Genomic DNA, 15814 nt, shown 5'->3' with positions numbered 1-15814 from the left:
GTTTGACTCGACTTATTAAATTACAAGTAACATTCACAATAAAGAAAGTTGCAGGCTTCGTTGTTAACTAGGCCTCGTATTTATCGTAACATTTTAACAGCATTATAAAGGCATTTATATCATTATAACGGTCATTCTAACATTCTAACAGCATTGCCAATATTATAAGAACATAAACGAACTTACAGACAATGCTTCTTAAAGTCCCAAAATGGATAATTGCGGCTGGCTTCACTGGGACGCGATGTGTGCCGCCATCTTGAATTATGTGTGTAATGGTCGACGCCCGCGTGGTTGAGCGGGAATCTTAAATCGCAAATTCCTGGTCACGTGACCAAACTTGGCATCAAAAACAGGAAATTCCTGTGTACATACGCCCCACATCTGCCGTGAGGCAAGACGCCTGCCGTGAGGCAGAACAGCTGTACTAGAGACGACTTGGCATGTTCTGTTTACATGACACACCTTACTAATTTCATTAGTCGGGTGGTGGTAGGTTTAATGACAAATTTATATATTTACGTAATCTAACCCAAAAAACCTGTATTATGGATGATATTGGTCACCAAACCCCACGTGTTAAAGTTAATATTACATGTGTGCAACTTCATATTCCAACAGACATAAAGTGCCCAAGACCTCCTCCCGTTAAAAATGGTTATGCAGTGGAAGACGTTAAAACAGAATATATCATGAATGATAAACTCGTGTATCAATGCGAAGGACATTACGACTTGAAGGGATCACCAACCATTACATGTTTACAATCAAAGTTGTGGTCCGAACCTCCAATTTGTGAGCGTAAGTACCGTTTTCGTTATGAACACTTATCCGAGTTTCTAATCTGCTTCGTCAGTCCCAACCTGTTATAAAAAATCCTACACTTATATATTTACATATTTTTTTACAGAAAGCCATTCATTGTCGCTATTCGAAAAAGATCATTGTTCATGGCGTTGAACCAATGGTGGAAATTCCACATCACAATGGCATAGATCAGTCTCTAATTAAATCTAACTCTTCCTGTAAATGATAAGAACCCACATTGAAACAGAAAAATGTGTTAAAGGCTGGAAACAGAAAAAAACTGCACACAATGGGAGTGCTGCTCAGGAACAGTAGGAAAGCATGACTCTCATCGTGCCCTGCACGCATGTCATGCGACCACCACATTCCATATACTGTACAGTACAATGCTGTCAGCCTTGTCTAGACCACCAACTTAATAGAGATTTCAAGTACAGCCACGCTTTCAGGACCTGCCCCACTATTTAGTATTTTGAGCTGGTGGTCATAACAATAATATGGCCACACATTCAGGTCTCTTTCGAGTTGGGGTTCTTGACAATACAGTACTAATATCATTGTACGTGCAAAGTTTTGTGACGTTGGCCCCTCTTTACTTCTCATAGACCCCACCCATTCTTCTACCCACCACACCCACTGCTTGAGGTGCGGTGTTGTTCCCATTTGCCTGCATCTATGAATCCAGCATGAGATCAGAGACTTTAAAACCGGGACAAAGTCCAGATTTTTGCCAATTCTTTGGGAAACCAGAAATAGCCTTTCTGAAACCGAGACGTTTTGTAGATTTACACGGAGGTGGTTGGCGATGAGCAATTTGAGGCCACGTGGGCTGTAGAAGCCTCGCTGTGCAGATGCAGGTGTCATGGGATAATTGACTGAGATGACCAGCAGATGTGCTTCCCACTCTACCAACAAATGTAGCACACACAAGCACATAACATAAATACACCAACCAATACAGCATTACCTCCAATTAGGACGGTAGGCTATGTACGGTGCAAAAGAAGTTCAACGTACATACATACTGTACATACATGTTGCATGGCTCATAAAACATACAATGTATAACTGGTGTGAACCAAACATCTCAATGCTTAAAAACGACATGGAAAGTTACTGAAATTCCTTTAACCTCTCATTTTCTTCTCACGTTCTCCTTAACGTGCAAGACCACTTACTTACTTCTCCACAAAAATAACTCGCATTTGCCCCACTCTCCCATACGGCTGTATTTGTAACTTCCAAGCTAAGACGACTGCAATTCTCTGTTATTTGGTGTTCCTTTGTCTCTCCAACGTGGTCCGATATGTTCAATACGCAGCTGCAAGAGTACTGATACCTATAAGGGTCATCATATTTCCCACATTTTGCTATCCCTTCACTGGCTACCTATTCAGTTCAGAATCATCTTTAAGATTGCCTGCCTTTTTCCCTCTTCTGATTTTAGTTTACTCCCCTCCCCGGGTTCTCCGTTAATCTTTTATAGATCTGCTCTCCAACCCAAATATAAAACTTAAAACCATCGCTGGACGAGTTTTCTCATGCGCAGCCCCTGCAATATGGAATACCCTCAAATCAACTCCATCATATTATTCAAATCAGAACTAAAGGCCTTTTTATTCGGTAGGGCATTTGATGATGAATATAAAATCACATTTTGGACATTTGACCGATTGGTCTAAGTTAGTCATCACTTTTTGGCAATGTGAAGCTTTCATGGCTTGTATGAGAAGTTGGGGTTGTGCTCTCGGATGTCACTTGGTGGACTAATTGCTCTTGCTGGTGTGAGGATCTGTGCCATACACAATTTTCAATACCTCAGTAGTGAAACTTGTTTTTTTTATACCTTTTCTTTTTATACTATTTCTTCATTTGTTTATTAGTTAATATTTTCTGAGGGTTTTCCTTTATTCAATAATTCATATGAAGATGATTTATTCTTTAATGTGGGTATGGATATAACTATGTACAGCGTTGTGAGATGCAATTAGCATGAATGATGATCTATTAAATTAAATTATTATTACTATGAATACTTTGCAGGACCCTCCTGAAAAAATCTTGAGACTGTCAGGCTTTCCTGGGTAAAAAAGTGAACAAAAAAATGTTGCATATAATCTGCAAACCTGAAAAATATGTTGTTGGTACCCACATAATCGCACATAATTGTACATATTGACAATTGTTTGCTTGTGCTATTTTCTTGCCGAACAGCTGTTTGCAAAGAAAAAACAATACAAAATGCAAATTCTAACGAGGGATACGAAAGAGAATTCTTCGTCATGGGTAACCAGTTGCAGTTTACTTGCAAAACAGGTTTTGCAGATAGAAAACTAGCTATGTTATCCACTACATGCACACTATATGAAAACAAAGCTGACTGGTTCCCGTTGTTGAACACCTTTAAGTGTGAGGGTAAGTATTTTTTTACATTTTACTTTATAAATCGTAACTTTTGTCTTGCTTTAATAACGAAACGGTTAATATGTGAGTATATATGCAAGTGCTATGTGTATGTATATATCTTATGTATGTAAGATATGTGTGTGAATGACGTCAAATACGGGACATTAGTAATCATATAAATTAGTCATTACCCACTGGCTGATTGCTGTTCTAGGACGCTCCTGATTGTGGATTCACGTGTGAGCCATCGGTTGCGCAACCAAAGGATCACAAAATCACGCAACTTTATTTCCTGTTTGTATGCGGACACCCCTTGTTGGAACAGCTACACCGATATTACTTGAAGAATGCAACAAAATACACCTTAAACTAAATTACCAACTCTATTGAAAATATTTCTGTTCTACAGGTTGGGTCCTCATTCTAGGGCAGAGCTGTCTGACAAATACGAGGTGTTTTCTAAACGGTTCTGTACTCGTTTTATGAATGTGTTTGTTGGCAGAGCTATGTCCACCTTTTCCTACGAACAATTATCAAGATACAAGACTCGAATATGTGCTGGGATTTCCTACTGGGAAAAGGTTCTTCCTGTACGATTACGTGGAGTTTAAATGTGCCGAGGGATATAGAGATATCTCAAAAACATCATCTGATGCCTTTAAAGTGCATTGTTTACCAACTTATTATTGGATTTCGAATTCACCTCCAGTATGGAAAGAAACACAATTTTCATGCCGACGTAAGTACAGTACATGCATTTGACCTGGATTTATGTATTCAAAATCATGGTTTATAATGTCTTTGTGAGAACGTTTGATACTGTACAACAATAACATCAAATGTGATCATATGCACCGTTGCAATATAACCATCCAAAATGTCCTACCCTCATTAAACAGTTAAAGTATTTTATATAAATTGCAATTGTACAATACCTGGGCTGACAACAAACACCTGTGAAGGATGGGAAAATAACCCTCATGACCTCTACAGGCAATACAAAATTAACCCGTAAAAACAAAGTTTTTCACTATAAATCCTTTATATGCGTGGCATCGGGGCGGCTAGAGTCCTCTCGTCTTCTGGCTTGAGATGGCTGCCACCTATGGGTCAGATGATTGTGTGCCAGCATTAACCAATTGGTAAATAAATATTTTTAAAAAAAGTCCCTAAACAGTGTAAAATTTTGGAAAAAAGAATTTCACGAAAATTCATTGTCACGCACAACGAGTCTGTGTGGAAAATGTCAGCTCGATTGGATCACGGGAAGTGGGTTAAAAAACGACCGAAAGATTTGCACGGTCCTAAGCAAGCAAGCGAACTTAATATAAAGGATTTAAAAAGGCCCTCATCCAGCAGTAGGTTGACAAAATTGCTATACCTTTAGAAGACACTTATTTAATTAGGCACTTGTATATATTCTGCAATGTCTCCCCTAGCGCTGTTGCCAGACTGTCTCACAACAGCTGTAAATAACCAGTTCTCACGACCCGTGTGTGTTTTTCAACGTGATTCAATGCAGTACAAACCATACAGATAGTTAAACTAACTATTATTTGTTTTCTGCCAGGATACTGTGGACACCCAGGTACGCCTGGCCATGGACAGACGATCGGAGGAAGTAGTTACATTGAGGGAGCAACTTTGAGTTTTAAATGTGATCTTGGGTAAGTTTTACATGAGGAATAGTTTGTTTGTTCGTTCGTTTCTCAATCCGCCTGTCATGATGAGGGTTGTGGCGGCAGCATGTTGAGTAGGGCGGTGCAGACCTCCCTTCACCCTGGCAACGGACTCCAGCTTTTCCTGTGGAATTTCCAGGTGTTTCCTGTCCAGCCGAACGACATTCCCGCCAGCGTGTCCTGGGCCTTGCCCCGGGGTCTTCGCCGAATGGGACGTGCCCAGTACAGTTTCAGGGGGAGTCTATTGGGGGGCATCTTTACAAGGTGCCCGAACCACCTCAACTGGCTCCTCTAGATCCGGAGGAGCAGTGGCTCAACTCTGAGGCTCTCCCGGATTACAGAGCTCCACACCCAATAACGGAGAGTGAGCCCGGAAACCCTGCAGAGAAACCTCATTTCGACCCCTTGTACCCGAGATCCCATCCTTTCAGTCATTACCCAAAGCTCATGACCATAGGTGAGGGTGGGAATGTAGATCAACCTGTAAACTGAGAGCTTTGAGAACTCAGCTCCCTCTTCCCTAACACGGAACAGTACAGCGGCGCATCACTGGGGATGCCGCACCAACCGGCCGGCCGATTTCCATCACTCTCGAAAGAGACCCCGAGGTAATTAAACTCCTCCACTAAGGGCAGCTATTCCCCCCTCCCCTGGAGAGCATACTCTGAAAGTGAACCATCTCCTGGGCGTGAACTATGACTTCAGATTTGGAGGTGCTGATCCTCATCCCAGCCGGTTCACACTCGGCATCAAACTGTTCAAGTACATGCTGGGCATCACAGACTGACGAGGCAAAGAGGACAATGTCATCTGCAAAGAGCAGCAATGCCACCTCCATGCCCCCATACTGGATACTCTCCATACCTTGGCTGTCCCTTGATATCCTATTCATGGGGACAAGACGCACCCTTGGCGGAGTCCAACATCCAGAGTGAACGACTTTGATTTAACACCAAGAATACGGGCACAGCTCTCACTCAGGGAATAGAGGGACCAGATTGCACACAAAAGCGGCACCGGTACATCATACTCCCGCAGCACCTCCCACAAGACATTCCAGAGAACACGGTCATATGCCTTCCCCAAGTATACAAAGCAGAGGTCGACTGGAGAAGCATACTTCTATGACCCCTCAAAATCTGTGTGAGCGGAAAGAGCTGGTTTATTGTTCCACCACCTTGAAGGAATCCGCATTGTTCCTCCTAAATCTGAGGCTCGACCGGGCGCAGCCTCTCCAGCACTCTGGCATAGGCTTTACCTAGGACTCTGAGGAGTGTGATATGTAGTTGGAGCACACCCTCTGGTCCCTTTTTTTTTTAAAATGGGGACCAGTTTCCCAATCCAGAGTTATTGTACCCGCCTTCCATGCAACATTGAAAAAGCGCGTTAACCATGACACTCCTACACTCTCCAGCGCTTTCAACAACTCTGGGCGAATATCTTCCACCCCAGCAGCTTTGCCGCTATAAAAGGCCTCGACAGCCACAGCGACTTACGCAGCCTTGATGGATCCAACCCCCAAGCTGTTTCCAGGGCTGCCTCTTGAGAGAAGTGCATGTCCACAGGGTTGAGGAGCTCCTCAAAGTGTTCCTTCCACCTCTCGACTATCTCCTTAGTTGAGTTCAATGTTACGCCACCCTTACTGAGAACAGCCTGGGCCACGTCCTGTTAACCGCTCCTAAGGCATCGGATGGTTTTCCAGAACATCTTTGAGGTTGCTCGGTAGTCCTTCTCCAAGCTCCTTCCATGCAGGGCATTCGATTCAGTGATGGCTACCGCTGCCGCCCTCTTGGCAAGCTGGTACCTCTCAATCGAGTCGGGAGACTTTTTCCGAGCATAACTCGGAAAGCCTCCTTCAACTTGACAGCTTCCCTCACCACAATGGGTCCTTGGGTTGCCGGCAGGACAGGCACTAATTTCCTTTAGGCCACAGCTTTTCGCAGCTGCATCCACAATCGAGGTCCTGAAGATCATCCATTCTGACTCAATGCCCGTGACCTCTCCCGGAGTGTAGGATACATTTTCCCTGAGGTCGAAGTTAAAAATTTTCTGCACTGGGTCTTCTGCCAGACGCTCCCAAAAAACCCATACTATTCGTTTGGGCCTTCCACGTCTCTCTGGTCCATGCCCCAAGCATCGGATCCAACTTACCACCAGATGGTGATCAGTTGACAGCTTTGTGCCTCTTCACCTGAGTGTCCAGAACATACGGCCTTAGGTCCTATGATACAACTATAAAGTAAATCATTGATCTTTGGCCCAAGTTGCTCTGGTACCATGCTAACATATCATCATCCTTGTGTTTGAACATGGTGTTTGTTATTGCCATTCCATGACTAGCACAGAATTCTAAAAACATCTCACCATTCAGGGGGGGCATTCTTCCCAATCATGTCTCTCCAGTCGTCTTTATTGTTTCCCATGTGAGCATTGAAGTCAGCCAGTAAGACTATGGAGTTGGTAGGCGGCAATCTATCGAGCACTGCACCCGCCATCTCCAAGAAGGGCAAATACTCTGAACTGCTGTTTGGTGCATAATCACAGACAACAGTCGGAGTTGTCCTTTCTGAGACACGAAGTCTCATTGAGTCGACCCTCTCATCCACTGGGACAAACTCCAACTGAACAGCACCCAGCCGGGCACTTGTAAGTATCCCACCCACACCCGCCTGGGGCTTCTCACTAGGGGTTACTCCGGAATAGGATAGAGACCACCCCCGATTCATAAGTTTGGTTCCAGTTCCAATGCTGTGTGTGGACGTGAGATCGACTATATCTAGTTGATACTTTTACACCTCCACCTGCTCCGGCTCCTTCCCCACCAGTGATGTGACATTCTACGTCTCAATAGGTAGTGTCCATTGCCAAGGTCCAGTCTGTCCGAGACCATCCCTCTCCCTGCCATACTGGCATCGTATCCGCTCCTCACCCATTGTCCTGTGGATGGTGGGCCCAAAGGATGGCCCCACAGCCATTTTGGGCTGGGCCTGACTGGGTTATGTGGGTCACCCGGCCACAAGGTGCTTGCCGGTGAACACCACCCCTGGGCCTAGCTCCAGGGGGGTGTCCCAGTATACCTTGACGAGCGAGGTTCTCTGATTTTTATATTTCAGAACCATTCATGAGGGGCTTTTGAATTGGACTGGTATTTGTCTGGAACCTTCCCTCAGAGCTGTTCGCCAAGGGAGACCCTACGAGGAGTACAAGACTCCACGCGACATAGCTCTGAGGGTTATTGGAACATACAAATCCCACCACCTTGATAAGGTTATGGTCCTTCGGTGGGGATAAAGAATAGTTTACACAAGAATATACATATTATACAAATGGAATTTTTATTTTTGCATTGCATTAATTTTCATAAGCAATAACTGTTGGTCTTTTTGAAAAGCAATTCTCCACTCGTCTAGGTAGTATTTGCCTTAGAAACCTTATATCCTTGTAGTGGGTTCTATGGACGCACACACTTGACTTTGGAGGCAACACATTTATTATAACACCCCAACAGGGTTTCTACATAAACGTACACAGTTACTAGACCCCAACAGGGTAACTACATAAAGGGGTCAGGTCAGCAACACACTGCCTGACCCACGAAGCCGAGCGTAATGACCAAAGACCGAAGAGACGTTGCACCGAGGGTTCCATTCCAGCAGACAGTGGCGATTGCTCTCAGGACTTCCCTTTTATGCGCCTGAGCATGGCCTTGCTCCGCCCTCGGCTACGCCCCCTTCTGGATTCCACCGGAAGGTTCTCGACCGAGCATCACGTGTCTCTCACGCCTCGCTACCCTGTCCCGGTCACGTGCCCTCTCGGGTTCACCCAGGCTGCCACGTCCTCACTTTCCCTCCCTCTGGCCGTCACCAGAACTATGCCCTCTAGGGCCCGCTCCCATGCCATTCCTACTCTGGTGCCAGAGAAAGGCTCAAGACGCACAATTCCACTATTGTGACAGTAGCTGGCGCGAAACGCCATAGTGACTCCATTTACGTCACTATATCTTGACCAAAACTTGTATTTGATGCTTAAACATGCCATTCATTCAGCGGATTTGCCATAATCTTTGGTGATGTGGAAGAAACAGTCTGCAGCTTACACTTAGGCCTGTATTCTTAGTCACGCCCAGCTCAATCTTGGTTGTGGCTCAAGTGGGCCATCACAAAGCAATGATTAAAAAAACTTATAAAACTATAAACTATTTTTTTCATATTACCAGGTAAGGCCCACTGAGCTATAAAGCTATTTTTCAAAAGCAACCTGGCCACAAATGATAGCCCAATGAAGTGACTCATGTGGAAATTGATAGCAGCCAAATACTCTAAATATTTGATTCTAAATGTGGAGAGGAAAACCGGAGGACCTGGAATAAAAATCCTCATAACAATGGGGAGAACATGCAAACTCCAAATATATAGGCGTCAGGATAGAACCCACGACCTCCTGTATACCAGGTGAGGTAGTTAACATCTCACCAACTTGAGTCAGCCCTAAGCATCAACTTCGCCATGCTCAGAATTTCAATGTGCTCAGTCTGAGCCAAGCTATAGCTGAGCCACTCATGTGTTTTTGAAAAAAAGAGAGCGCCTTACGCCTGAATTGAGCCCAAGTATTCAAGGATAAACCAGAGCTGAGCCACGACTTAGAATAAGGGCCTCACAAGGGTGGGCAATTAATGCTCTGCCCAACCATAGCCCTTGCAAAGCAGTAGGTGCATCTGTGGTTACTACACTTGGTAAATCCTTGTAGTGATGACAAAAGGAAGAGTAAAGGATTATGAAAATACTGCATGGGAAAATGTCAGCACAGAATTGGTACACACACAGCTACAGTGTGTGGAAACCAGAAAAAAATGTAGTTTCTATAGGCCGCTAGTCAAATTATATAGAGTTGCGTTGACTGTGAGCTTCCAACCATTGAACCCAGTGCGTCACAGTTAAAAGTCAGTCAACATCTCCCTGCCCTTACAAGCATTCGAGTGATGCGCATATTCATTGCTTTCCCTGATCCATAATTATTTTTATACTGTATCCCCCATGCAATACATGTTGAGGTAACAAAGCAAATGGGTATTTGAGATTATTACTCGGCAAGGAAGTAATTGCAAACCAAATACTGAACAATGGTTCAAACAATACAGCAGAGACAATATTCATAACATACAAGAAAACTAAATAGAAATGTTAAACATACATGCGTCTTCTCCATTGGAGTTATTATATACTATCTGAATATATGTTTAATCATTTATAAATTGACAAGTGGGTGCATTAATTATATTACCGCGTAAGCTGTTCAGCACTTTTTATCCTAACGTTGTTAAACAACAAACCCAACAGTGGAAATTTCACATTCCCAAGGTGGGCACAAGTTTATTCATAGGATTCCCACTGTTGACTTCCTGTGCATTACTGACAACAGGGGTTGAGGATAAATGGGTAATTGACCACGATGTAAACTCAAAACCTTCCAATTGTGTCCACCACTACAATCACAGTGCCACCTCATAACGCAATACATTAGTGACTTTCAAATGATTTTATTTCTTTACATTCATGATTACAGGTTTCACATCAATGGAGAACGACAAGTGAATACTCGATGCCTGAACAATGGGATGTGGTCTGTCCCAAGAGTAGATTGTCAAGGTAATCACTGACGTTAAAATAATTGTAGCAGTGGGAGCAGTTCTGTTGGTCGGTGTTTACCATCGGATTGGGTCATAATTGTAAAATGATGGATCCGCAATCCACACAATTTGAAGGATTGCGAAATTAGCATGAGATGTCAACAATCAAATTTGATTGGAATACAAAATCAGATTGTAACAATATTGCTGCATCAAGGTATTTCCATCCATATTAATTGAGGGTTAAAGCCCTGTTAAATACATGCAATTGTTGAGTTATATATGAAATATAATTTCATCACACCAAATGTTTAAAACAAATATCTAAGTGTTAATGTTTAAAATACATTGTCATTTAATAATAGTGAAAGTTCGTATTTTTATGCAGTATAGAAGAGCGAATTGTATAGAGGGATTCCTCACTAACTCAATCTTTTTACACTTAAACTTTGGGTGACTGCCCGTTGCTCTTAAATTCTTTACCACAATTATGGATCAGAAAAAAATCTAAAATCAATACTTTTGTCAAAAATGTATCATTGCATTTGCTATGCTTATTACTTGTGTCTTCTTTACATTCGCCTTAATCCTTCCTTTAGTCATCATTTGTGTAGATCACAAGTACTACAATTTATCCTCTCGTGCTCAGTCCAATGTTTGTATAATCTGATGGCCAAGTCCAGTTCATAGTTACAAGCTTGTAACTTAAAATAACATCTAAACCGTACTGGGTTGGATCGACCGAGTCATTTTAATACATTTCTTGACATCCTGGATCGGATAGATTTAGCTCAGAATTGGATTATTGATATGATCCCGGCTACGTGATCATTAAAAACAGGTGACGGAAGTGAATGAGCGGTAAAGTTAGAACCCCCCCCCCACCCTTTTTCCCCTCTCCCCCCCTCCCCCACTTATTCCTCCTGCTCCCTCTACTCCCTACTTAACCCTTTCCCATTCCAATGACGTACCTATACATCATCGTGTACGTCATCGGAATAGAATTGGAAGTAAAAGGTCATGCAGGAGGGGGTGTGGCACAGTTTGGCACGTGTTGCTACAATGGTCTGCGGAGAGTACAATTTCTTTAAAAACAGCGGTGCTACGCCTCTAACTAAAGTTTACATTAACTACTTGTGTGTTCCGGGATTCAGTGGTGAATGGGATCCACCCTGCAACTAGCAGGTGTCTCGAAATGGGAAAAGGTTAACTTCTTCTTCCCTCACCTTCCTCAGTCCCACATAAAAGTACACATACCCCGCTCGCGGTCTCCACTCGGTGGGGCAGCGAGCCCAATCTCCCGCCTCTAAACTCAGGAGCACAGCGTTTGGACTTCTGTCTGCGGAGTTCTGTACTCCACCACCCTCCTCCCCTCACATCGTGGTTTGTGCTCTGTACCAGACCCTTACTGAAATATATAAAAACGTGAAAAAAATTGAAAGTGTTGTCAAGTAGAAAATATTCTCCTCCAGTACCTGATTAGCATGGACAATATGCTCGCAGCGATGCATCATTTTTGTGGGACGTTTAAAAGTGGTAGGTCTTATTTGGCCACTTTCCGTATGCAATAAATTAATGAGCCGCATCTGGCCCCTGGGCTGTAGGTTCCCTTTCATTAGTTTAAGGTATGCTTGGGTAAGATCACACTATGCCACAATAAAAGATATTGCAAATGCAGGGCTGCACCACTACATTTTACCTCATAAAAGTGACTCAAAAGGCCCATTTTAAAGAGACCACTTGGATGGGAAACAATCGCCTTCTCACACTTCTACCCGTTACATGTTTTCGTGTTACCTTAAACACAACTAATATCGTCATCTAGGCAAAATTGACATCTTTAATATGATCAGTTAGAGATAAACGGCAAGAAAAATACCCTTTTAAAGGTCAGAAACCAATACTAATTTGGCATTTAGTTCCTGAACATTGCCAAGGGGCGACATGTCCCCTTCGGAACTGGATTGGCTTGGTGAGGCTGCTGTGGGAATCCAGGTTAAGTCCAGTTTGCCAGTTTGGTAACCGGACTGACTCACTTCATAGCGATCACGGGTAGAGGCATAAGAGACATGAAGAGATAGTCAGATAGAGGAAGAACACACAAGGAATGTCCATATAAAAGAGACACGTAGACAAAAGCATGGAGAAAAAATTATTATTCTATTGTGTGGTCATGACGGTTTAGACAAAGTTTACAAACTGTTGAAAGCCATAATCTTTCCGCTTTATTTACAGAGGTCAATTGTGGACGGCCAGAAATTACCAATGGTATATGCAGTGGTCAATACCCTTCTCATTTTGCTTATGGTAAAAGCGTCTCATGCCAATGCAATACTGGGTGAGTTGTTTTCTTATTATAACATTCACTGCAATGTATGTCCATGAAGCCCAGATGGTGGAAAAATACTTACTTTCATGCCATCCATCCAGACCATCTTGTGGATTTAAACTTTTATTGCAACGTGGTTATGAGACCTGCGGAGTTAATCCATTGATATTTCAAGATTAATAATTATCATTCTGTGAGGCTGGTGAGCAGAATGGCAATAAGCACACAAATTGAAGCTGCACATCAAGTTAAAGTCTTTCCCTGCTGTCTGCATCAACATGCAATGGATTGGCGCGGTTTCAGTGATGGTATATGTTCGTAAATCTTATATTGGAGGAATGCCTCTCCTTAAGGGTGTCACGGTGGCGAGATGTTATCTTTTTCGCCAGGTTTGCATGAGGTCGCGGGTTTGATCTGGACCCTGATGCCTGTATATTTGGACTTTGCATTTTCTCCCCATAATGGTATGGATTTTTCTCCGGGTTGTCCAGTTTTTCCCTTTACATTTAGAAACATGTGTTTACATTATTTGGCTGCTATGAATTTCCACATAATACGCCACTTCGTTGAGTTCATTTGTCACTAGGTGGCTTTTGAAAAACAGGAAGAAAATAGTTTAGTTTAAGTCTTTCCGTGAAGTGGTATTCAATTAATCGACCCCAAAAGAAAATTGTGCCAGGTTAACCCTCAAAGTAAGATTTGAACTCGCAACCGTTTTATTGTGATTATGCTTATGTCCAGTCTAAAAGCACTGCCCATGCGTGTGTATTCTGTGAATTACGTCATCCGCAATCCGAAGGCATCTCTCCCTTCCCTGTGATGCAACTAGAAAAACTGAAAACTGATTTCATTGCTTCATCTCCACAGTGGTCATCCTCTCACATGTGTTCCCTCCATGGGCTGCCACTAACGTGTTACCATCATCCCTTATAGCCCACGTCCACTTTTATTAACAGTCAATCTGATGTCTCCGACTTGCATGCATTCTCTAATCCTTGTTCCTTTTTCTATATTTCAGTGTAATTCCAGGCATAGATCTCTCCATTTATATTTTCGCACTTTTCGGCTTTTATTAAACTACTTGGTCAATGTCCATGTTTCTAATTCATATGTCGTGACAGATAATATTCACTGATAGAAAGCTAATTTAGACCAATTGGTATTTTGCTTTTTCATTATAAAATATAGCCCTCTTCAGCTATAGGTTATCTGCTGGTTCCATCAACCAACCCCATCTTCCAACCTCAAACATGTGTTTCTGTAGCTTATCTATCTTAACCCGAGATTCCTGCTTGGGCCCCATCATGTGACTGTCCTCACAAGATTATATCACTGCCAGTCCCTAATACATAATTCCCCATTCAGGATCCAGCTCTGTGTTTAAATATTTCAACAAATCTTATTTTAACAATATTTTAACTTTCCTTTTGTTAATGCTGTGAAATTATACACTATATGTAAGTTATTACATTGTTTTTCTGACTTTTTTTCTTACAAAGGTATGAATTAACGACCTCCAATAATGCTATTCGTTGTCAAGAAAACGGGCGTTGGACTCCTTTTCATTGCAAAGGTAAATAGTTGCAGCTATGTAGAATAAAGTCGCGTAATCGCCTCACAGACTGAGTTTGTATAGAGGTGACGGTGAATTTCCAACAGCTGCCCAGTTGTGTTTGTTGGGACTTAATCAAGTTTAGCATTTTCTGTGAAATAGACTTGTTGGACACTAAAATAATTGGCAAATATAAACCACAACGCTTCAGTCCGAGCCCAAATCTCGATTAGGAAATGTCACTGGCAAGTATTCATGCACCTGAAAATTTACCAGGTGAGAACACTGAGACAGCAGATATCTCTTACAAGGGTGACTTCAACAAATAACAAAACCAAAGGAAGAGATGCAAACAAGGGGGGGTTTGTGAATTCCAGGGACCGGCTGAGAATGAAGAACATCGAGTAATGAGGAAATCTCAGTCATTCTCACAGAGCACATCAAATACCGATCTCACCAAAAATTCTCCGACTTCCATTTTTTTACAATGTTTGATTGAAGTACGCACACAAGTCCGGCACAACGTGTTGGGGGTTTCTGGGAAGGGGGGACAGCAAAACCGCGAGAGGAAGGGGAGCTTGTCAGCGTTTGCACAAGTCTAGGCATCGGGAAAAATCTCCTACCTCCCTTAATTTCATCAGTTATTTATCCAGAATAGCCTCACTGAGTCTAAACAAATTTCAGGAAGGCCTAGTTATAGCTCATTTCGCGCTTGATGCAGAGGGTGATGGTTCATATCCAGTGACCGCACTGATTAATACTGTGGGTGTATTACTCGTAAAATATCCGCTTCACAGTGGATGCTACAGATCTCGTCACATGATCGCAAGAGTTGGCCATTGTGTGCCGATGTCATGGTGCAAATGTTGCCAAATAAAAACATCCGCAAACTACTCAATTAGGATTACACGTTAAAACTAAACAAAAAAACGAAAACCGACTAAACCTGGTTTTTTTTAATGGTACCCCACCCAGTAGAAAGTGCCAAAGGAGACAATCTGGGCTCGTATGCTACAAAATCTTCTCTCCCCCCCCCCCCTCAGAAAAACCCAATAAAAATGTCTCTATAGCTATTAACTAACCATATACGACCCAAATGCGACAGAACAACCACCCCCAACTGCCCACGATGCTCTGGACACTCCTCAAACTAAGATATTCCTTTTGGGAATGTCCAGACATTAACACTTTGTTTCAAATGATCACTTGCTACTTTAATTACATTCACAAAACAAGCATCTCACCCTCACCAGAAATGTCCCTGTTGAGGTTGAAACATCAATGCCTTTCCAGGGAGGCAAATACATTATTCAAAATTTTCAATGTTATGGCAAAACGCACCATTATGGCCAACTGAAAAGACCATGCTCCCCCAACACTGCAGGAATGGGTCGATAAATTGTAAAAAATTGCCG

General features: G+C 42.7%; 1 protein-coding gene across 3 annotated transcripts in view; it reads left to right on the top strand.

The window, feature by feature from the left end:
* Nucleotides 1-15814, top strand: part of LOC144731255 (sushi, von Willebrand factor type A, EGF and pentraxin domain-containing protein 1-like) — a 61681-nt gene that overhangs the window by 11934 nt on the left and 33933 nt on the right. For all 3 annotated transcript variants that reach the window (XM_078612285.1, XM_078612283.1, XM_078612284.1), the window contains exons 7-13: nt 622-801; nt 3022-3222; nt 3716-3952; nt 4784-4880; nt 10455-10537; nt 12754-12856; nt 14347-14420. In XM_078612285.1, coding sequence (XP_078468411.1) covers nt 622-801; nt 3022-3222; nt 3716-3952; nt 4784-4880; nt 10455-10537; nt 12754-12856; nt 14347-14420 — 975 coding nt within the window. The remainder of the gene's footprint in view (nt 1-621; nt 802-3021; nt 3223-3715; nt 3953-4783; nt 4881-10454; nt 10538-12753; nt 12857-14346; nt 14421-15814) is intronic.

The sequence above is a fragment of the Lampetra planeri genome, chromosome 38 (genome assembly GCF_965212315.1).
Source record: "Lampetra planeri chromosome 38, kcLamPlan1.2.h2, whole genome shotgun sequence".
In the NCBI taxonomy this organism is placed as follows: Eukaryota; Metazoa; Chordata; class Hyperoartia; order Petromyzontiformes; family Petromyzontidae; genus Lampetra; species Lampetra planeri.
This window is presented reverse-complemented; position numbering and strand designations above follow the sequence as displayed.